The sequence below is a fragment of the Sceloporus undulatus genome, chromosome 2, assembly GCF_019175285.1.
Source record: "Sceloporus undulatus isolate JIND9_A2432 ecotype Alabama chromosome 2, SceUnd_v1.1, whole genome shotgun sequence".
Taxonomy (NCBI): domain Eukaryota; kingdom Metazoa; phylum Chordata; class Lepidosauria; order Squamata; family Phrynosomatidae; genus Sceloporus; species Sceloporus undulatus.
The window spans coordinates 136,888,290-136,911,188 of NC_056523.1; the positions used below are offsets into that span (position 1 = coordinate 136,888,290).

Genomic DNA, 22,899 nt, shown 5'->3' on the forward strand with positions numbered 1-22,899 from the left:
ACACAAATATAGTGCCAGTCCCTGACACATTGGATAACAATAATTGTTGGTCCACCACATCAGATACCCTGAGAAGCACTTTCATACATGTCAGTATCATAAGGTGGGGATCCTCTGGTGAACTGTCTTGTCCAGAATAACTGCTGAAAAAGTCCTCACTGTGGTCAAGTAGTCAGTGTGCATTTTGGGTGGATAAATGAAGTTCAAAGACATGTACATTTTTACCTGTCTTAGGGAAATCTTACCTGGCAGTGGTTCCTAGCTAGGTACAGTTTCTGGCTAGAAAAGAGAATTTTGTAAAGCCACCTTAGCCACAAGGATCTTTAGAGTTTAGAGAAGTTTTTGAACAGTGTAATGGAAAAGCAGAATTATCAAGAGTCATTTCATTTTTGTATAGTGTGTGGTAGGTTCATTAATATCTGTCTTGATGTTTTCTTGGCCTATTAGATAGCCATGCCTTTAAGAAAATGGAATTCCAACCTCCTGAAGCTAAGAAATTTTTCAGCACAGTGAGGAAAGAAATGGCACTTTTAGCAACCTCATTGCCAGATGGCATCATGGTCAAAACCTTTGAGGACAGAATGGTAAGTCCCTGAAGCCTTGTGTCAGTTTTGCCATCCACTGAGAATGAGCATCCTTGTTAGAATTAATTCCAGCAAGATCCTGAAAAAAGACCATGCTTTCTGTTCTGGGCCACTAAATTATTTTTTAATGGAAGAGATCACTTAACTTGTTGATGAAGATTAGAATTCTGATGCTGTCTCCTGAAACACAAAGGAGGGATGTTCATTTCTCTCATGGCACTGCAGTTGGTGGTGACTAGTCCCCTACTGCACCATCACTGCTTTTGATTTCCATAGCTTGCACAAAAGAATTGATTCATTCATTTTACATGGAGGCTGTATGCTTGTCCATTCTAAGTTAATGTGTAAAAACTATAGCTCATAAAAAGAACAGAGACACAATATACTTCTGTCCAGAAAACTTCCTTAAACACCTGCAAAATTGATTAAACTAAACTTCCTCATTCTTTAATGGTAGCAATTTATTGTACCATCAAGGTTTCTGACATAACTTGGCTACAGCTGCAGCAAATGCTTGCCATGTTACAGTTTTGTTCCATAAGCTGGTAAAATCTAACACTTTTGTGGATCTTGCCAGCGGCTAACCCTAGGAGCTGAACTCACTGTTCCTGCTCTGTTATTTTCATAAAGAACCAAGCAAGGAATTGGGTAAGGGCAAGAGCAGTGTCACGTAGTGGCTTGAACTTTGGACTGCAACTCTGGAGACTAGGGTTCAAATCCCCACTCAGCCACTGGATGACCTTGGACAATTTGCACTCTCTCAGCCTCAAGAGAAGACAAAAGCAAACCCTCTGAACAGATCTTGCCAATAAAACCCTGTTATGAGTCAGAAATGACTAGAAGACACACAACAGCAAATTGGATAAGAGAAGTGCTATTTGGCAAATTTACCATGCCATGTAATAGGATTACTTCACTTTTTATGAAAGGTTCCATCAGCTTATCTCTAACCTCTTCACAGGACCTCTTTTCAGCACTTGTCAAAGGACCCACACGCACGCCGTATGAAGATGGTCTCTTCTTATTTGACATCCAGCTGCCCAATATATACCCAGCTGTCCCCCCACTCTTTCGTTACCTTTCCCAGTGCAGTGGGCGCTTGAACCCCAACTTGTATGACAATGGAAAGGTCTGTGTAAGTCTTCTGGGGACATGGATAGGCAAGGTAATACTGCCTTTGGTTGTTTGTCTGTTTTCTATATTTCTGTTCACAGTATAAACTGACAAGATTACTGTGCATCCCTCTATTCACAGATAATCTTATGTAAGCTACCCTGGGTCCGATATTGGGAGAAAGATAGGATATTAATTATTTAAGTAAATAAATTTAAAAATGTGGTTTTACTCAGAAGCCAAGGCTGATGTGCAATGCCTGCCATTAGTTTGGAGGTGCTTCTTTAAATTGTAGTAGCAATAGCATTTACATTTCTATACCGCTTCATACTGAACTAAGTAATTTCTAAATGGTTTACAACGTGTAAGCTAATTGCCCCCAACAAGCTGGGTGCTCATTTTAATAACCTACAGAACGATGCAAGCTGAGTCAACCCAGGATCCCTGGGATTGAACTCACAACCTTGGGGCTGCAACACTGGCTGCAGTACTGGCATTTAACCACTGTGCCATCAGGGCTCCCACTGTTAGGGACAGAATGCCCACTGTCCAGGCTGTCATGGCCAGCCAAGAGCAGGTCTCGGAGGAGGAGGAGGAGGTAATTGAGGCTACACCAGGTGCTAATCCTGCTCTGCCAGAATCCAGCCCTGATCTCCCAGCCCTAGAGGAGGAGGCTCAGCCAGGTCCTAGTGCTGGTGGGATTCCTCTGGTGGTACAGCAGTCTAGTGGTGACTCTGGGGAGGAACCAGGCTTGAAGGTTCCCTCCTACAGACAACGCAGGGCTGAAAGTGCTGGCAGGCGCAGATCCCAGAGAATTGCTGAGAAGCAATTAGCAAATCAGCCTCAGGTGGCACGGGGAAGAGTTTCTCTTACTTAATGAGCAGAGAGACACCAACTCAGTGCCAGAGTTTATTGCATGATCCTTTTGTGTGACTGCTGCCTGCACTGGCTCCCTGTATCTTGACTCCTTGTTGCCTTGACTCTTGACTTTGGATTGGACTGGACTATTGCTACCTTCTGGCTGACTTGACCCTGGACTGGACTGACTGTTGTGACCTCTGTTATCCTGACTTTGGCTTGGCTTTTGGTTTGCTTTCTCTCTTTCTCTCTGCAAGTTTTGTGGACTACTTCCAGCTCCATAGTTAATTGCCTTTGTTATCGGCATGTGTCTGTGTGTGCTGGCCGCAGTCCAGGACACAGGCAGAGATCTCAGAAGAGGTGTATTTTCAGTAACTAAGTGGTGCTAACTGTCACTGGGATGGACTCGATAACTAGTTGTACATCACAGAGGAAACAAACTTCTCTTGTCAGGAAATGTTTCATTTGTTCAGCGGAGTTCACCAGTAATGGTATTACAGTATTATCACTTAAGTTAACCTTCACTTCAGAAATCTGTTGAACCAACTAAAGATCATATTACTGGTCTGAGGCAGGAGATCACCTTAAAATGATGGGAAAAGAAGCCCCCTTTATCACACCACAGACTGCCTGTGGTTTTAACAGGTTTTTCTTTTCTTCTCTTCTAACAACAGCTGTATCTCCTTGCTGTGACTAGATCTAGTTTTAAAGCTGGATTGGCCTTAATTTGTTTAAGCGGTGGGCTGTACACTACACCTTATGTAACCATGTCATGTCATACATGAATTTTTTGCCTAGTGGTATAATCTAGCCCATGGCCACCACACTTCTGTCATGCTGTGAGCAACACTGCCACAGATGATTTTGCCACTGTGCCTGACATCCACATGGGTATCACATGAAGCCTTTAATGTATACTGACATGGTGTAGTGGTTTGAGCTCTGAACTATGACTCTAGTTTGAATCCCTGATCAGCTTTGGAAACTAATTGAGCTTCCTTGGGCAAATCCCACTCAGCCTCAAGGAAGGGCAAAGGCAACCCCCCTCTAAACAAATCTTTCCAAGAAAACTCCACGATAGGTTTACCTTGTTGTTGTCGGGTGCCTTTAAGTCATTGCTTTATGGCAACCCTAAGGCAAACCTATCACGGGGTTTCCGGGCAAGATTTGCCATTGCTTTCCTGTGAGAATGAGAGTGAGTGACTTGAAGACACACAATGACAAATGTATACAAAATGTTAGGCTCTGTCCTATAGCCAACAAAGCACCACCTCAACAAGAGCTATGTCCCCTAACAACAACAAATTTGGCATGCCACTTATCTAAACAGTACGTGGAGTGGCATACATTTAAGTCTTTGTTGTGCTTTCCTTGATGGAGGCAGAGCCACAGTCAAAGCATACATGTACTGATTTAGAAAATGTACCGTACTTGGAGGAGAAAGATAGTTAATATTTGGCCTACTCTGCCACCACCAAGTTTCTTTGAACCCACTGGTGGCAGCTGTGGAGGAAATCAGTGGGGAAAGGGTCAAGTGGGAGGCCAGTACGTTCTCCCATGTTTACAGTGGGAATAGGTCATGAGTTAGAACTGCGGTGGGAAATCACGGCCTTCCCTCAGCTTTGCTTTAGAAAGAAAAACAAGCGGATGGATTTAAAAGACACACAGTGAAAGAGCTATTGTTAGTGTTTCATTAGTGTTTCACTTCATGCTAATAAAATGGTAATCAGGTAGGAGCTTGTTTTCTAGTAACAGTGCATCAAGGGTGTAGAACAAACAAAAAAGTAAGGAGACTTCTGTGAATGATTTGAATGAATGTCACTCCCACTCCAGTGTGGCAAATTAGATATCTTTCTTACTGTAGGGAATCAGATTAGCAAAGGAAAGAGGCCTGTGCTGATCCCCCAAAGCAAGGGATGGGCCCTACTTACTGTTGCAGAGAGTTCATGTTATCAATCCACCAAGTATAGGAAATCTCCCAAGCTACATCATGAGCCAAGGAATCTACTGTTTGAACACAACAGTAGTTGAAGTAGGGACAGTATTTTGTAGCAATAACTGGAGGACTTTGGTATGACTGGTGACTAAACAGGAAATGTTCTCAGCTGATTTACAGTACGTAAACATCAGCATTTATTTCCAGGGCCATAATGTCAGCAGACATACACCAAGCAGTAGTTATTATTATTATTATATTATTATTCTTTATTTATATAGCACTGTAGATTTGCGCAGTGCTTCCAACCTTTGTCTCTCCCTGATGTGTTGATCTTTCAATCATAGAATAATCCCTAACCATTGTCCATGCTGCCTGGGGCTTTTTGCAACATCTGGAGGGCAAAGGTCAAGTATCATTGCACAAAGGACACTTTGAGGATGAGGATACTGAGATATTTTCCATCGGCATGCCTATCGAATATGCTACTCCAGTTGTCTGCAGGGTTCCTTGCAAACAGGTGGAGGGGATGGCAATCACAGTGTGATACAGATGTCTCTGGGCTCACTTCTGCAATGCCAGACTATATCAGAGCCTAATTAGCCACATTTATTGTGCCAAGCCAGTATAGCCAGTGTTTAAGCCCTGACTTTGCAATCCTAGTGGAGAGAAGTCTGCATGACACTCAAAAACCCAAATACCAGAAGAATTTATTACTTTCTCATGCACCCCTAAAACAAGGTAGTTGCTTGGTTTGTGAACCTAATTTGCAACCTAATTCCTGTATATTTATTCATCCTGTTTTGGGCCTTGTAGAAACACAAGGCTTACCTGTTGTGCTCATCTGTCTCTTCTAGGGCACAGAGAGGTGGACCAGTAAATCCAGCCTTCTCCAGGTGCTCATCTCAATCCAAGGTAAATTTCAGTAAAAGGAAAAAGCTGGGGCCAGAGTTTAGCCTTCAGATGATCCAAACAGGCACAGTCATATTCTCTTACTTTGTTTAACAGAGTTGTCCACTTCCCTCCCTTGCCCAGTGTATTTCAGCCACTAGTATCAGTTCACTCTTCTTTTCATGCCCTCACAGGAAAATCACAGCCATCATGAGACAGCTGCCAACTCACAGAAGGGGTTGCAAGCAGTCCTTGAGCTGGCTGTTGAAAGCCATCCAACGTTAGTTTACCCACACGGTGCTTATTTTTGCCCACACAGATTTTTCCTTACTGCCCTTTTCTTCAGGTGTGCAGCCCACACATGCAGGAATCAACTATTATTGATGATGAAGCACCCCAGTCTGTCATTTCAAGGGCCAGGCTGGAGTGTAGTTCTCTTTCTGAGTAGCATTTCAGCTTGAGTCTGTGATTGTCATGTGTTCAGAGGATAACATGGTGTGCGTGTGACATAGGTTGTCTACACATATATTATAATGTAGTGTAGTTGTCAGTTGTAACTATCATTTAGATAAGCTGGAAACTTTAAATCAGAACAGCTTGTTTATCAGTAACAAGAGGGCATCCAAACCACATAAGTTTTTTCTTCCAAACATCTGGAGGGTTAGTGGAAGGGCAATCTTGATGCCTGAATTTTCCAGACATTTTGCTTAAGATATACTGGGGAATTGTGTATGGCTGGAAGCTTTGGCTACATTAAGTGTCAATCCCAAAATTTGGGGGTAATAGCTGAAGCTTGTGATGAAGTTGCCTAACTGCAGGTTGAGCTGGCATCAAAGCATCGCCTCTCAATCCTACAGGGGGGGAAGGCCTTTCCAAAAGTGAAATTACTTACCCCCATCCCTGTCCTTGAAATTCTAAACTGTGATATATATATATATATATATATATATATATATATATATATATATATCTGCTTCTTTTCTAGCTGAGGTACACCCTAGCACAGTGATGGCGAACCTTTTGTAGTTCATGTGCCGGGGGTGGGGCTTCTACCCCCAGGATGGGGGCTGGGTGCCAGGGGGCAGAGCTTCTGTCCCCCCCCCCCCGCCTTTGCCTGCCTCTGATGGTCCCTTTGGGGCTCTCAGAGGCCGGCAAACAGTCCTTGGAGGACGGTGCCCAGTGGCGGGAGCCCTTGGGCTCCGTCCTCCAGGGTTTGCCGGCCTGTGAGTCCCTTTGGGGCTGTCAGAGGCCGGAAAACAGTCCTCGGAGGACGGCTGCAAGGGACCCGTTCGCTCCGAGGAAAGGGAGGCTGAGGAGAAGGAGACCGGGGACCCGTCCCAGGCCCTTCACTTCAGCCTCTCCCTTCGGCTGAAAGGGCTCCAAGGGGCCCGTTCGGCCAAAGGGAAGGGCTTGGGCACCAGTCACAGGCCTTTCCCTTCAGCTCTTCGCTCCGCGCTAAAGGGCTCCATGGAGCCCTTTAGCGCAGAGTGAAGGGAGGCCGAGGGGAAGGAGGCTTGGAACGCGTCCCAGCGCTCTCCCCTTTGGCTCTTCGCTCCGCGCTAAAGGTCTCCATGGAGCCCTTTAGTGCAGAGCGAAGGGAGGCCGAGGGGAAGGAGGCTGGGAACGCGTCCCAGCGCCCTCCGCTTCAGCTCTTCGCTCCGCGCTAAAGGTCTCCATGGAGCCCTTTAGCGCAGAGCGAAGGGAGGCTGAGGGAAACGAGGCTGGGAGGAGGAGACAGATGTGTGCGCGCTGTCTCCTCCCAGGTGCCATTTTCTGGCTTCCCGCTGTCTCAGAGAGACAGCGGGAGGCCCGAAAATGGCAGGGAGGAGGCAGAACAGGCACGCGCCCGTTCCGCCTTCTCCTTCACCCCGTGCCTGGTGAAATGGCATCACGTGCCACCCATGGCACACATGCCATAGGTTCACCATCACGGCCCTAGCAGAATGTATGTATATTTCCATGTACATATGTATCCTTTTACTGCTCTAAATGTTTTATTCTCACCATTCCTCCTCTTTCTTCCCCGTCCTCTCCTCCCATTTTCTTACCATCAGGACTTATCCTTGTCAACGAACCTTATTACAATGAGGCTGGTTTCGACAGTGACCGGGGCTTGCAAGAGGGGTATGAGAACAGCCGATGCTACAATGAAATGGCTTTGATCCGAGTGGTGCAGTCAATGATGCAGCTGTTACGCAAGCCAGTAGAAGTCTTTGAGCAGGAGATCTTTGAGCATTTCTGCTGCAATGGCTGGCGCTTGGTCCACCGTATTGAGTCCTGGGTGGAAACAAATGAGCTGGTGGAAAGGAGTCATGATCACACCGTCCTAGGAGAATCTTCCTTTGTACCTCCAGCATCTGGCATTCTGGCTGAGAGCCCTGTAGAAAGTATGGGGCCATTGGGAGAGCAAGAGTTAGGAGCTGCCGCAGCAGCAGCCACTAGTCAGTTCTCTGATGGCAAGGAGGAACTGGAAGACTCTGGGTGTGGAATGTCAACACTGGCGGCCAGTGATGTACATCAGTATTCAGACTTTGAGAGCCTGGGCCAAGCCAGAGCAGCGCACTTCACCAGAGACCTAATGGATGAGGGTAAAGCTATTCAAGACTCTGCCACTCAGCCTAGTGTGAAACCAAAGAAAAGGAGAAAGAGCTATAGGAGCTTTCTACCTGAGAGGAGTGGCTACCCTGACATTGGGTTTCCCCTCTTCCCCTTGTCCAAGGGGTTCATTAAGAGCATCCGTGGTGTCTTGCAGCAGTACCGGGCTGCCTTAATAGAGGCCAACATCCCAGAGTGGACAGAAGACAAGTAAAACATCAGGTTAGGGACAGACAGACGCACAGAAAAGAAGGGGAAGCAGGGAGGATGGAGCTAGCAAACATTGTTAACAATAAATAGACTGACTCACTGCACCCATTCCTCCTTGGCCTGGTTTGTTATAGAGAAAGCAGAAGCTCCCATAAGTCATTTTTAGGCTGGCACTCCCCATCACCCCCATTCCAGATGCCCAGGATGATTGAGCAACAATGTAGAAACCCACCCGACAACCCACCCAGATGTACATCTTGTTCCCCTTTTGAACATGAGGGTTCAAAGTGGTAGGACGTGTAGCTTTTCCATTTGGAGCTCATAGCTGGAAGTGGATCATCTCAAGTACTGTATGAAGTGACTCCCTCTTTCCTATTCAATCCTCTTGGATGCTGTGGATGATGGTGATTGCAGTGATGATGGGGAATGCTGGAAGATCTCAAGCTTATATCAAGCGAGGAAGACACAATGTTGTACTTTTTCTCTGCCTTCTGACCTGACTTCACAAGCCTGTTAGTAAGCAATGAATAGCCCACATTTCAGCTCTTTGTTTTTTTGGTGGGGGTGGTGGTTGGCATGCCACATCTATGTGAGCTCAGGGGATAAATTTTCCAGAAACCCTCAGTTTAGTGTAGCTTGCACTTACCAGAACCACAAAGAGAAGGATATGATATTTGTGTTTTTTTGGTGGTCAAATCCTTCAATAGGCAGAAAGTAGTGAGTAAGGTGCACTAGATGTGGTCAGCACTCAGAATCTTCTCTTTGGCTTGTGAAGATCACCTGTCATCTGTCTTGAGTATACAGTTTATTCTGAAGAGCGTATCTCTTTCCACTTTGCCTTGACGGGGAATAGTGCATATAGCATTGCTCACTACTCTCCTGAACACATGAACACTCTGCTACCAACTCAACTGTCTACACCAGGGTACCTCAGGAAGACACACAAAATAATTGCATGATGCAACTCAAGGTGTTCTTTTTTCTTTTTCTTTACAATTTCAGCTTTCACTAGTGTGCTCACAAAGTGGCAGCTCTGTCTGGCTGTCTCTCTGCAGACTTGTATGAACTTTACAGCAGCAAGCCTACACTTTGGTAGTCAGTGAGCCTCTCTAACACCACATCCTTCAGTCAGTCAGTTACAGCCTTTATTGTGAGCCACATGTACTTTCCCATCTCTTGCTCCTTGACTGTGTAACTTCCCCCAGCTGGTTGTATGTGACATGGCAGAGGGCCCGGCTATGTTCTTCAGATGAGTCAAAGCTGGCGGTGTGTTCAGTTCTTGTATCCTGAACAGAAGCACCATCTGCTCTTCATCCACTATCCCCCACCCTTCCATCTTTGCATGACATCACAGTTAGCTACCCTGGTACTCTCCCATTCTCTGACAATGACCTAGTAGCCCTCTGACATCCTTCTAATAGAACTGTCTAGTAGGAGAAGTGGAGGATGAAGACATGAGTCTTGTGTTTACTTGGATATTAGTTAGCAAGTTTGTCTTAGTAGTGCGGGTGATGACTAGTATTAGTTATCTAGTTGGGAAGTTACGGTATGCAAGCTGTTGTGGCCAAGCCAATCATGAATCAGAACAGAGGCCAGACTAAGTTTGATTTTTAAAAAGTGGCAGAAGAATCAGGTTGATAGTCATCCTATGAGAGAAGGGGCAAGAAAGGAATTTGGCAGGAGGACTCTGTGGCCTCCATTCCCAGACAACACCATTTATTGTGTTAAAGGGCAGACAGCCAGGAGAGCTGAGTCTTAGCCCCTGGGTATCCCTGCATTCCTCATGGAGATGAGACCATGGATTCTTATCCCACCCAGAGGGAGGAACCAATCAGCCTCATATTACATAATACTAACACATTAAAAAAAAACAACAACCAAGCTTTCCCAAACCACCAGTCACATAGCCACCCATCTAGTGATGACTACCTAGTGCTATTAACAGGAAGGAGCAGAACTATAGGAGGATCATGCTTTCTCAAGTGCAACTTGAGAGCTTTGTCTGACTTCCTGGAAGGGTGTATCATGTCATGGGAAGATCTTGCTTTCTCCTTGCCCTCTTAGGGACCTACCTTTTGCATCAATCAAGCACTGTCCCTATATCTTTGCTGTCAGCCACTACCAGAGGTATGCACAGAAGTTTACATTTTTCCTTGATAAGCTTTTGGATAATGTGAAGCTCTAGTTATGCAGTTGCTGGTGAGCACACTGCAACTATGTAACTTTTTTGGTGTATGTATGTAATAAAGAGTGAAGAGAATTTAAAAAAAAAATGCTTAAACACACACCGAAAAGCCAAAGCATGAGGCATATTGTTAGTCTTGAGATGGGCTACATGATTGTGATGTATAAATTAAAATCTCTATTGTTAAGTGCTGGGGTGGGATGGGGAAAGAAATTATTACAAAAATAAATTTCTAGCCTTGATTCTGTACAGTATTTAAATCTGATGGAGCTGTCATACTGGAGCAATGCTTAGAGGTGTGTTACTTTTGCAGCTGTGAATGCTTGGTTGCTTACAATATATGTATAAAAGTACTGTGTGATTCATCTTTTTTTACTTGCAAATTTTGTTTGCCTAATTAAGATGTAGTAATAAAGGAGAGAAAGTGGCTTGCCATTATGTTTTGCTGCTGTCAATAGATTTGATGGGTCTCCACTGTTTCTCCTTCTGTCTGAGGTATAAGTTGTGTGTGTTGCTGGAGAAGTGGATGTGGGTGTGCCTGAAGAACCTTTTCCCAGTCAGTTATCGTATGCTTTGTCTGGGGAACAGGATCATTCCTACAGCTTGTGACCAGCCGCCACCATCCCCCCTACCCCCGAACAGAGAAGATTTCACTGGAATTTTTTCTCCTTGATACTTTTAAATGTACATGGTGCCAGAGTCTTTGTTGTCCTTTTGGATTACCCATTTTAGCATTATGCCCCTTTGCTGCACATGGTCTTTGCAGCATTTGTAGTGACTGAGGCAATGTCTGTTAAATGGGCTCCTGTTTGTTGCAGTGTTAGTTGACTAGTACACAGTTTATGCATCCCCCTTCTCCCATGGTGAGCTTTTCCAAGGAAGCATGGAGACTGTTTCCAGTTTCTTCATGCATATAAATGTATGCATGATAATCATGCCTCTTTGAATTTTTAAGCTCCTCATCGTGGAAATAGCCATGCTCACATTTCAGCTCTTTGGATCAAATCAGTGGGAATTAGGTTTCCGGGAAGGGAAGGAACAAACAGCAGTAGGAACATTAAAATAATGTACTTCGCAGTAGTATGTCCTCTAACATGTGGATTTTCTTTGACATGCTCAAACCTATCCTTCCTCCCAACTTGAACTGGAACAGAGTAATAACCATTATTTAAAGGTTTGTATAAACTAAACAGACCTGTTAAATACAGTTTATTTGGGGGCATCTTTGGTAGTAGTATTTACTTCTAGCTTGAGGTTTTTTACACATGCTTAGATTCTCTAGTTTCTGGTCTTGAAGGAGAGGGAAGCAAAGGCCTACTACTTCTCTTGTAAGTGTGATCTCTTGCAGCTGTTAAAGGTAAGTAGGTAGAGTGGAACATTTAAATCACTAGTTTCCATGATACAGGCCAGACACAAACTTATCTCCTTATCAGTTGTCTGGAACTTAAGTCTTTATTTTTTCTGTTTTCTTGTTTTTACAAAATAAGCCAATTCATTGCCCCATTCTTCTTGCAACTCAGCATTTGGTGACATGAATCATTTTAAAGTAATCATGTGAATGTCTAGGAGCTTTTTTTTTAAAAAAACTGCTTCAGTCTCAGCTAACACTTCTTTTAAAAAGTCCCTACAAAAACAATAGTCTGACTCCCATTCTAGGGACAAATGAGAATGTTCTTTGCAACATAATGATACAGGAGATAAAATCTGTTTACAGTCTGCATCCCAAGAAACTGGGTACTCATTTTAGCGACCTACAAAAGGCTGGAAGGCTGAATGGATTTTGGAGCCCTTCTCTAGAGTTGAACAACTTTTGGCTGTGGAAGCAGCATTTAACCACTGTACCACCAGGACTCCATATGGGGTTGCCATAGATTGACAGGCAATTTGAAGGCATATATGCACACACTTAAGCTGTGATAAATCAGTTGATCTTAAAGATACCACTAGATTTCCCCACCATTGCTTTTTATTTTTTTTAAATGTTCTTGTCTGTGCCGAGACATACAGCTAGACTCCCTATAGTCTACATATAAATATGTTGTTTTTGGAAGGTGTGTTACTGGATTCTTTGATGTTTCAACAAAGACTTGGAACATCACTTTGAAGGCCCCCATCACCACTAGTTTCAACCATGTTGGCCATGTTAGGAGACTTCTGTAACAGTATTTGATAGGCAGTGCAGTTGCTTAAAACAAGTCTAGTCTGCTCATATTTTGAGGACCATGCAGAAGTCTTGGTAACCCTCTTGGAAGAGTTTCTGTACATAGTACAAAGCAAATAGTGCAAGGCCTTGGGAAATATCAACTCAAATTCTGTTAACATTTGCATACAGTTTACTCACTCTGTGTACAAAGTGGTGCTAATGCAGTATGATCTACCTTTATAAAGCTAATAAAATGAAAACGATAAGGATCTTAATGTGAAAATCTTGCTCTTAAACTCAGATCTGGTTCTTTCGATAGGAAAACGTTGTTACCATCCCATCACTTGATCCGGACACTTAGCAGCTGTGAACACCAAACCTATCTATGGATTGGGAAATTGGGATCACTACAACACTGCCTATTTCATCCTCTGGAACTCTGAACTACATCCTCATGAAGTCTGAATTACAATAGGGATGGGGAAACTGCAGCCATTGACTTTAACCTGAAAAGCCTGCTGCGAGCAATGAGCCCGTCCCTTTCCCCAGCAGCCCACAAGTGTGGAGGTGGGAGACAAAGGAATATGAAAGAAAAGGTGGTGGTTCTCACTTGACCTAAGTATTTGCCTAAGGCGGGTTACAGACGGGCAGGGGAAGACGTCTTGGAGGTGTATTCTGCTGAATAAGGAGCCTCCAGACCGCCCGCCCCGGGGGCGTGGCTCAGGTGTATGGGGCTTCCACATGGGGGGCAGTGAAGACGCCTCACCTGGGGCCGTTTCAGACCCGGAGTTTCCAAACCGCCGCCTCGGAGAACGCTGCAAAGAGAGAGGCAGCTTCCGCACGGGCGGCCAAAAATGGGCCTTTTTTTTTTCCTTTGCCGGCTGGCGGATGCGCAGCTGCGCAGCTGCAGCGCCAAGCGGCGGCGGCAGAAAGCCTATGGGCACATTTAAAGTGCCCAAGCCCCTTTAAAACTTTCCCCCCCCCCGCTCTGCCCAAGAACAATGGTGGTCTCCTGCCAGCCAGCTGTTTTTTTCAATACTTGTCCCTTGGTGCACTTTCCATGTCACCAGCATCATAGATCCTCCTCTCCTTTGGTCCCCGCGCCTCGCTCCTGCTGAATCTGCAATGCGCAGCCACAGCTGTCTCCGCTGCCACCGCTGTCCCCCTCCATCCCCCATCACCTCCCTTGTACATTGTAAATATTTACAGTTTTAGTGTTTTTTTATTGTTAGGTGAAAATGGCACAGAATGTGTGTAGGTGCACTTTTAAAGTCCAAACTTTTCCAGCACGCATGCGTACATGTTGCGCTAGGGTTAGGGTTACGAGTCTTAAAATGCGCTGCAGCTGTGCCCGCAGCTTCCACACCTGCATGGCAGCTGACGCGGCAATTAAAGCCTGACTGCAAACTGCACAGTTCCAGGACCCCGACTCATTATGCGACGCAGCAGACACGGAGCTTTTAATGGGCAACTTAAATTCGGCGGTAGCAATTCTGACATAACCGGTGCAGCAGGCTTACAAGACGGATGCTGCGCAGCAAACAGAAAAGAAAACTGGAAAAAAGCAGCACCTTTTTAATCGCCGCTTCTTCCCGCTTGGGGCGTGCGGGGGGCGTGTTCATGGCGGCATTCAGGTAAGGCCCGTCTGAAGGCTCTACCTTCATGATGTCATGAATACACCCCTTTTTGCCCGTCTGTAACCCGCCCCTGTCTCTATCTGAGCCCCTTAACGGAGGGGGAGGGAGTTCCCTGCACCCACCTTACAAACATTTAAAAATCTACCCATGGTGAGTCTGAAAGTCTTGTGAGGTTGGTGCAAAAGGGAATGCAACTATACCGTTGAAGCCTTCATTTTATGAACTAAAGAATCCTAGCAGATTACTTTGGAATCTTCCAACTTTAGATTAACATTTGATGTGCTACGCAGCAAGTTTGGTGTGCACCGTGGTTGGGGTTAAAGGGCTAATGAAGCCTTTGCCTCACCTAACAAACTGCATCTTTTCAAAACAAAACCTTGGGCTGGTTTCACACTGTGTGTATTTTCCAAACACATGGCAAATGTAGAAAGACAGCCATACTTCAACCTCGCCATTTTTGGCAGTGCTGGTACCTCTCAAATAGTTATGTATGGTGTTTGCCAAGCAGTATAGATTCAGCATGTGTTGACTTGTCCCCTATGGCAGTCAAGGAACCTAACCATATGTAGGTGACAGTTTTGATTGTAAAGCAATTACTAGAGAGTATATAATGCACCTGGACAAAAAGTAGTCAATTAACCACTCAGTTTGCTGATGCGCCCTGTACATGAAAAAGTCAAAAGGATAAGTTATCAATTAGGGTAAGGTACTTGCAGTGAGAAAAGACATGAACTGAAAGGCAGGTGGGAATTATGCAGCCCTCCAGACGTTGGATTGAAAATCCCAGATGAAAGTTGCAGCCCAATAACATCTGGAGGGCCACATGATTCCCATCAATTGTAAGAGGTACATGCTTTTCCAGTAGAAAGATCGCAGCCCAGCCTTGCAAAAGCAAAATTATTGGCATTACTCTGCACAGAAATCCATTTGGTTTCCTTTCATAGCTTTTATTTTTGAAGAAGCTACATCTTTGATTTTTCCATAGTATAATTTACCACTATGTACAATTTTGTGTGTGTGTAGCAACAGTGATTAAAAAAAAACCTTTACAAAATGAGAGGCTTTAAATTGGTCCTCAGAGGGGCATGGGATTGAGCCATTTTTATCTAAACACTGTATTAGGATGATGTCATGCCCTCTGCTTCAGCTGCTTTGTATGGCAGGTTTGAACTTGGGAAGAAGGACAAAACAGCCTTGCAGTGGAGCTGGCTGGCTTTGGTTTAATCTGGAGACCTCTCTTCTCTTCCTCTAGAGCTATGCAGAACTGGAAGACTCTAAAACTAACTTTTCTACTGCACGGCACTGGAGAGAGGACATAATCTGTTAACACAAGAAAGGTGGCTTGCCCTCATTCATAATGTAATAACTAAATAGCTGTTCTGAAGCCAAGTTCCCCCTGAGAATGATCAGTTGATGTTTTCTTGACCAGGTGGAGCATTGGTGAAATCTCCTCATCCCACCCCACAGGTTTACAAGATCCCTTTTGCTCCTAGCACCACTGCTCCTTGTTCTGAGGGCCCCAGGCCTCTCAGGAGCCTGTGATGATACGGGCAAGTTGTCTGTGAATTTGACCTTGCACAGCTTCACATGCCAACACTTCACCGTCCACTGTCATGAAGCCCTTGTGCTCGAGGGGCTCAACCCGAAAGGCTTTCACAGGCACATAATGGAGGTGGGGGTTATTGAGAGCCAAGTGCGTCCCTTTGTCCATGGCCATGAAGAACTTGACCATGGCCATCCTGGAGACCCCAGCAGTCAAATAGAAAAGGTGGATTGCATCATCATACAGCTTGGCTGGGGGAGCCAAGAGAAGATCTGCACCCAGGTGGGACTGAAGGATAGCAACGATGGAGACAAACTCCTCCTCAGGCACTACAGTCCAATGGCTAGGAACCGGTTGTTCTAAGGGTACCAACAAGGAGTCCTCTAGCACACAGTCCTCACTAGGGAGTGAAGGCACAGATGGGGGCAGTATATGAACTGGCGACTTGCTGTTGTTGGAGGATGGCTGGGTGGTGTCCTGTGCTGATGAGCAGTTCTGTGCTCCAGGAGGAAACGAAATCGGGGTGGGGCTCTGCTCTTCAACTGGCAGGTACGCGAGGCGGCCCTTGTAAACTTGGAGCGAGGTCAAGAGCTGGAATGTGCCTACAGTGAAGCGGGCACTGCCTAGTTTACGATACCTTTCACTGGCTATGTCCACATCAGATACGAAACCCCAGCCAAAGCTAAGGAAGGAGAACAGGCGCTTTCCTGAAGCTGTGCGTAGGGACACTAAGTCCATGGGAGCATGCAGGCCTTTACATAGAAAATACGTGCAGTTCATTAGCAGCTCTTCCTTGACAAAGTTGCCCTTGCTGTAGTGGGAGAGAAAGAGACAGTGAGAGTCAAAATGGAAGAGCATAAAAAAACAGCACTTTTTGATAACTGATTTGGGAGTAAAATATGCTAAAGTGAATAAGCTGTCAGTGCTTCTTTTCTTGCCTTCACAGGTTGGCATCACCTTTGAACTGGTTTCCTCTGACTGACTCGCATACTGCATGGGTAACACGCAAAAACATCAGTCATACAGATACATCATGTGCGACCACTTTATTGCCTCCTGGCCTGCATGGGAATGAAATGGAGGGGGAGTGAGCCATGCAGTTGCTGCTTGCCCACTTTACTACTGTGAAGTAGAAACAACCTCATCACACTGATAATACACAAATGTAGGCCATCCTTCCCAAACCTGCTGGCCTCCAGTTGTTTCAAGCTGTGTCCCCTGGATGCTGAAGGTTGTAGGTGAAAATTCAAGAGTCTGCCAGGTTGTAGGAAGCTGTCTGTGGTTGTATCATCTCTCCAGAAGTGTTTCCTCATAAACTCTGACCTTCACCCAACACACCCTCCTTTCAGTTCAGATAAAGGAGCTGAGATGCTAGATTAGCAAAGCAGCTGCAGTGGGAATGGCAGTCTACGGTGGAAGTAAAGAACATTGGACAGGGTGCCTTTGAGCAGGCTGAACCATCTGCAGTCACCTCTGTCCCAGCCCCTGAAGCAGCAGGAGCCAGACAAGGGAGCAGCGTAACATACAACACTTGTCAAGTTTGATCTGGCAAGGCAAGCGAGACTGGCCAGAGTGACCAATAGGCTAAGACCTCTGGCACCATGTACCATAATAAAATGTGCCTTTTGTGAAAGAATGCATCCAGCAAGAAAACAGGCAGTTATTGCTTTTAAGGCTTCTGAGCAGGGTGGTTCCTGGAGGCCACAACCGGTAGAAGATGGATTGTCCCTAAGTCTTTCTGGGAGTAGTTTATGAATAAGTAAACTGGGAGATAAGTACTATATTGTAGTTTATAGCCTAATGATAATAATAATAATAATAATAATAATAATAATAATAATAATAATAATAATAATAAATTTCTATACCGCCCGGTGGCAAAGCAAATCTGGGCGGTGAACAACATAGAAATTTACAGAATAAAATATACATAAATATTTATACTCCCTTCCCCCCCCTTAAAAAAATATTAAACACTTAAATGTATTAAAATGGGACTATAACAATGTATAATTATACTATCCTAAACTAAACCCCAAAACCCTCAGTAATCCTCACCATCAGGGGATGGGGCCACGAGAGGAATAAGGGAAATCGGGGAGCCCGGGAGCCTGGGCCGGGAAAAAATTTAATCTGGAAAGGCCTGCCGGAAGAGGATCCGTCTTGACAGCTTTTTTAAAGCTGTCTAAAGATGTTTACTGATGGATCTCATCCTTGCCTTGCCTTCCAAGGTCTGCCCAACAACATCTTTCCCTTCAAGTTCACCCGATCCACTCAGGTATTATGTCGATTGGCTGCAGTCATTAGCAAATTGCCATGAGGAATAGCAGGCACGCTGACAACTCAATACTGATGAGTAAAGAAGTTTCAGTGGTAGAATAGGGCTGAACCATCTGCTCTACTAAAACTAGTCCCATTTGACTCCTAATTTCTCTAAACTATTTCCATTCCAGCTGGTCATTGCAGGAAGAATTATACAACTCTAAGGGTTAGGGCCTGTACTTTTTTTGTCTTCTTCCCTCCTCATCCATTGGTTCTTTTTGTACTACCCTTTCAAAGAGTAAATGTTTGAAAGTCTTGTTGTTACTCTTCCATTTTGGACTCATACTATTATGGGAAGCTAAAGAGAATGGCTGTCACCATCTTTGCTATTTTTTTTAGTCTGTTGTTACTGTTGATTACATGTTTTTAACTTCTGTATTTTGTTTGCACTCGTTGCACCATTGTAAGCCGCCCTGATCTTTTGGAAGGGCGGGATACAAATAAAGATTTTATTTTATTTATTATTTATGATGACAGGCTTTCCAGAGAAATCAGTTGGCCATTCTCTGAGTGGCTAGGGTCGCTGTGGTCTGGAGTAGCAAGACAGTCCCATTCAACTAGCTTAGTGTAATCCAAAGGTTTAGGTTGAGGTGAGAGAAATGTAGCCAAACAAACTAGGACTGGAATCCTGTCAATGGCATATGTATGGTATAGTTGCTTGAGTGTTGGACTGCATCTCTGGGGGTGTTCAAATCCCAGCTCAGCCATGGAAACCCATTAGGTGATCTTGGGCAAGTCACACTCTCTCAGCCTCTGAAGAAGGCAATGACAAACCCCCTCTGAACAAATCACGCCAAGAAAATCCCATGATGGAGTCACCTTAGGGCCACTGTAAGTCAGAAAAAACTTGGAAGTCACACAATATGCACACATGTCTCTTTTCGGCCAATGTGGAAATTGGTTTTCACTTCCTCCCTCCACACCAACCAAAGCTCCCCCTGACCTGAGTCGCTGTAACCAGCCCCCACCAACACGGTTATGCCTTTTAGGAGTGATGAGCAATCAGGGAAGCATCTTGCTCTGTCCCTATACATGAAATATGAACACATCCACTGAGACCGTCAGAGGGCCCCAGCAGAACTCAGCACAGGATGTAATCATTTTGCTTCTTTGTGGCAGGTGAAGTTTGGTGAATAGTTTACTGTTGCATAGTTCTGCAACTGGAACAACCACTGTATATACTCATGTATAAGTCTAGAAATTTAGAAAGTCTATAAAAATTGACACACACACACACACACATATATATATGGTGAAAGGCAAGAGTTTAATCTGCTCTAGAAGCACTGACCTCCTTCTACTCTCTCATCCATCCAGCCTTTAGTATATGTACTAATAGTTATGCCTGCTGGAATTTTGTAAGTTCTTTGGAAAAAAAAAATCCATAATTTTGGCCCCAAAACTTGTCCTCAATTTATATATGAGGTCGACTTTTAGTTGAAGATATACGGTATACTCACTGTACAGGATTGTGGCTGGTCAGACCCCTGAGGTGGCCAAGGAGCAATGAAAACAAAAAAATTATTGGACAGACCTTTGGATGAGACACTAAATCAGCTTCAAACACTGGCCAGAAGTGGCACCACATCACTCCCCACGAGCTTACTGACTCCCAGAAGTATGAATGTGATCTTCTGGAGAGTCACAGGAGTGAATATTTCTCCCCACATTATTTACAGCATGTATGAAGTAGCCTGACTGCAGATGACTTTGTTCCTCTTGTCCCCCAGTCTGAGTGGGCACATACATGTCTCAGGGGGCTTATTTCCTTCCTATGGAAACTTGAGAATGCAGTGTTTGTCTTGGTGCCCTAGTTAGCCAGGTGGCTTAGCCAGCTTGACAGGAAGAGCAAAGTTGCCCATTAGTGACACCTTCAACCCCCTCATTCTCTCCCCCCCCCCCCCCCATGAGAGGCCCTGTAGGAAATCAGGATTAGTCACAGAGCAGATGGAAGAAGAGGAGGCCAGCTGTTCAAGGGGCAGAGGCCAGAATTAGGGTGGTTGTGCAGCGGACAGTGGGCAATAGTATCTGTACAGGGAATAGAACCTGAGCAAAGGACATGCAATTAAACAGCTTCCATGGGGCAAGCCTCCCCGCACCCTCAACTTGTCAACAAAAGGCAACAGTGCTAGGCTAAACAAGACACCACCCTCAGATAAGGGGAGTCAGTGCAACTGCCTTGCTATCAGCATCACACCATAAAAGGATGAGAGGCAAGGCAGAGGCAGAGACAAATCCACTGCCAGTATCAAGGCCAGACAGAATCTCAAACAGGGTTTCTGGTGTCCTGGAGGCAGAGTTTCAGCACCTGTATCTATTTTCTTGCACATCTCTGGGGCTAGCAGAGCAAAAGCATCCAAAACACACTCCATACAACTTTGCCATCATGCCATACAACTTGGCCATGGAGTTTGCTGCGGCTGCCGCCATCCCTATCTTAAACAATGCCCTGAGAATGCCAGCCTAGCAAACTCCTGAGAATGAAAATTTGCATAGTTGTACCATGGCTTTACATCAAGGCAGAAGAACCCACAGGCCACCCCTAACCTGGGTAATAACACCAGGCTGCTGGTGGTGATGGTAACTTACGTCACATAGTGATTGAGAGAAGCAGCCAAGGCATTTCCAGAGCCCCCTGGGAGGATACAAAGGGGCTTCTGGATCACAGACCTCCAGTCAGGACGCTCCATCAGTCCATTTATCATCTGCAAAGAGACAAAGGTAGTCTTTACTCAAAGAACAAAGGAAAAGCACAAGGGAGTCAATTTTCATATATGACCTTGGTTTCAGTAATCAGTTGTTTTAAAGCTCTGTCATAATAGAGTCCCAGACTCAGGAGTGCAACCTACTAGGGGTGTATCACACCTCAAAGGATGTAAATGGAGATGCTACATATCACTTTCATATGAGGCATCATACTAAGGCTGCAAGTTTATTACACCCGCTCAGCGAGAAATTCTCATTGTTTTGAAGATATGCATGGCTGTCAGAAACAGATTGAAAATTATGGAAAAATAATAAAATATATGCCACAGGCAGGCTCTTCCTCCTGCCCATTCCTATCCTCATCAACTGCACCAGTATCCCACTCTCAGACTTTGAAATGCCTTGACATGGGAGCCTGGAAGTTAACAAGTTACTGTTAGCATTGTTACTTGTCACCAGTTGCCTTGCAAGGAAATTGCATAACTAAGGTCCAAAACACATTGGAGAAATAACCCAGTTTGAGACCACTTTAACTGCCCTGGATCAGTGCTAGGGAATCCTGGGAATTATAGTTTATTGTGGCACCAGAGATCTCTGAAAGAGAAGGCTAAATGTCTCACAAAACTACAGTTCCCAGAATTCCCTAGCATTGAGCCAGAGCAGTTAAAGCAGTCCCAAACTGGGTTATTGCTGCAGTGTGTTTTGGGCCCTAAACTATTTATTTATTTATTTATTTATACATACATACATACCCCACTCTTCAGGTTTACAATTTGTTAATTAGACATTTTCCTGCCCTCAGGCTTACAATCTAAAAAAGACAAGACACAAAAGGAGAAGGGAATGGCAGTAGGGAAGGGGGAAAGTCCAGCAGATCTGCTCTCCCTCGGAGGCCTGTTGGAGCTGGCCTGCCTTCCTCTCCCTCAAGATGGTGGATAGAGGGAGGGCTTGTCTTCTTTCAGGCAAGGCCTGTTAGAGCTGGCTTGATGGGAGGAGGGCCAAGGGAACCAGGGCGGCAGGAATTTGAATTCCATGATGAACCTGCCACCAAATGCTGAAACAGCTTGGTGCAGTGATGGTGGGAAAATGCAGGTGTTTTTCCCCTCCTGTCCTCCAGTGCTGCTCCCCACTTCATTTTCACACTTTTCATTCAAAGGGAAGACGTTAATTAGGCTCCTGGGCCAAGGCAATTTAGGATGGGGGGGCCTCTAGCTCAGGGAATGAGGGGGCTTAGTGCCCAGAGGATTCATGAGATGCCCCTCAAATGCCACATTTTCAGGACCATCGCCTTCAAAGCATCGCAGATGGAAAAGCAATGGCAGTAGTTTTGCTCTGTTCCCATGAGAGGTCTCCACATACAAGCCATACACTCATCCCAGGGCTTGGAAACATAACTGCTTTGGACCCAACTCAATAGCATCTCAACAGTAAGGCTTTGGCATGAGACACAAGGAGGGTTACAAAAATGCTAGAAGGAGAACAAGATAAAAGTCTGATCATATTAAAGAAGTTAAAACATGATAAAACAAGCTATCATATTAAAATCCAATTCATTATTTTCAAAGTGTAAAATCAAAAAAATAAAAGAAACAAAGAAAACACGACTTCCTGCACTCTATTAATATTTAAATGCCTACTTGGATAAAAAAGCTCTTTGACTGCTGGTGAAAAGAGAGCAGAGAGGGTGCCAGCCTAGCATCCCATGGCAGGGAATTCTATAGGCTGGGAGCAGCCATTGACACAGATCTGTGGCTGTGGTGGCAAGGAAAGAAAGCCCTCTGCCAGGGATCTTAAGACTCTGGCAGCTGATGGTCCTGAAGCAACCCAGAGGGACAGGTCTGGGTCAACCTGTGGCCCCTTAGCTGCTGTCTCTGGGAGTACTGGATTGCTTCTTTAATGTTTTAATAATCCCAATCACTAAACCTGGATATCTTTGCCATCAGCAGGGTGTTTATTATTCTCAAAGATCTTTCCACAACTAGGTCTCTCTCTGTATGTGCAAGTGTATAAAGGGAGAGATTCTACCAGCTAACATATTATACAGCAACATCTGCCCCATGCAACAAAACTGGGTTTATTTTCAATTAATATGATGCAACAGCTTAACTTTTGTCATATGACAGCATATTAAGTCATAGTCCTATAGGGCTAAGGAGTATGGGTTATACAGTAAGTA

At 44.9% G+C, this 22,899-nt stretch overlaps 2 protein-coding genes across 4 annotated transcripts in view; one reads left to right on the forward strand and one right to left on the reverse strand.

The window, feature by feature from the left end:
* The window catches only part of UBE2O (ubiquitin conjugating enzyme E2 O), a 152,358-nt gene extending 141,527 nt beyond the window's left edge, over nucleotides 1-10,831 (forward strand). For both annotated transcript variants that reach the window (XM_042448835.1, XM_042448834.1), the window contains 4 exons: nucleotides 448-584; nucleotides 1,546-1,749; nucleotides 5,349-5,406; nucleotides 7,437-10,831. In XM_042448835.1, the coding sequence (XP_042304769.1) occupies nucleotides 448-584; nucleotides 1,546-1,749; nucleotides 5,349-5,406; nucleotides 7,437-8,191 (1,154 nt within the window). In that variant the 3' untranslated portion in view covers nucleotides 8,192-10,831. The remainder of the gene's footprint in view (nucleotides 1-447; nucleotides 585-1,545; nucleotides 1,750-5,348; nucleotides 5,407-7,436) is intronic.
* A 4,238-nt stretch (nucleotides 10,832-15,069) lies between these two features.
* Nucleotides 15,070-22,899, reverse strand: part of SPHK1 (sphingosine kinase 1) — a 42,671-nt gene continuing 34,841 nt past the window's right edge. For both annotated transcript variants that reach the window (XM_042448497.1, XM_042448496.1), the window contains 2 exons: nucleotides 20,607-20,722; nucleotides 15,070-16,506 (listed from right to left, as the gene is read on the reverse strand). In XM_042448497.1, coding sequence (XP_042304431.1) covers nucleotides 15,681-16,506; nucleotides 20,607-20,722 — 942 coding nt within the window. In that variant the 3' untranslated portion in view covers nucleotides 15,070-15,680. The remainder of the gene's footprint in view (nucleotides 16,507-20,606; nucleotides 20,723-22,899) is intronic.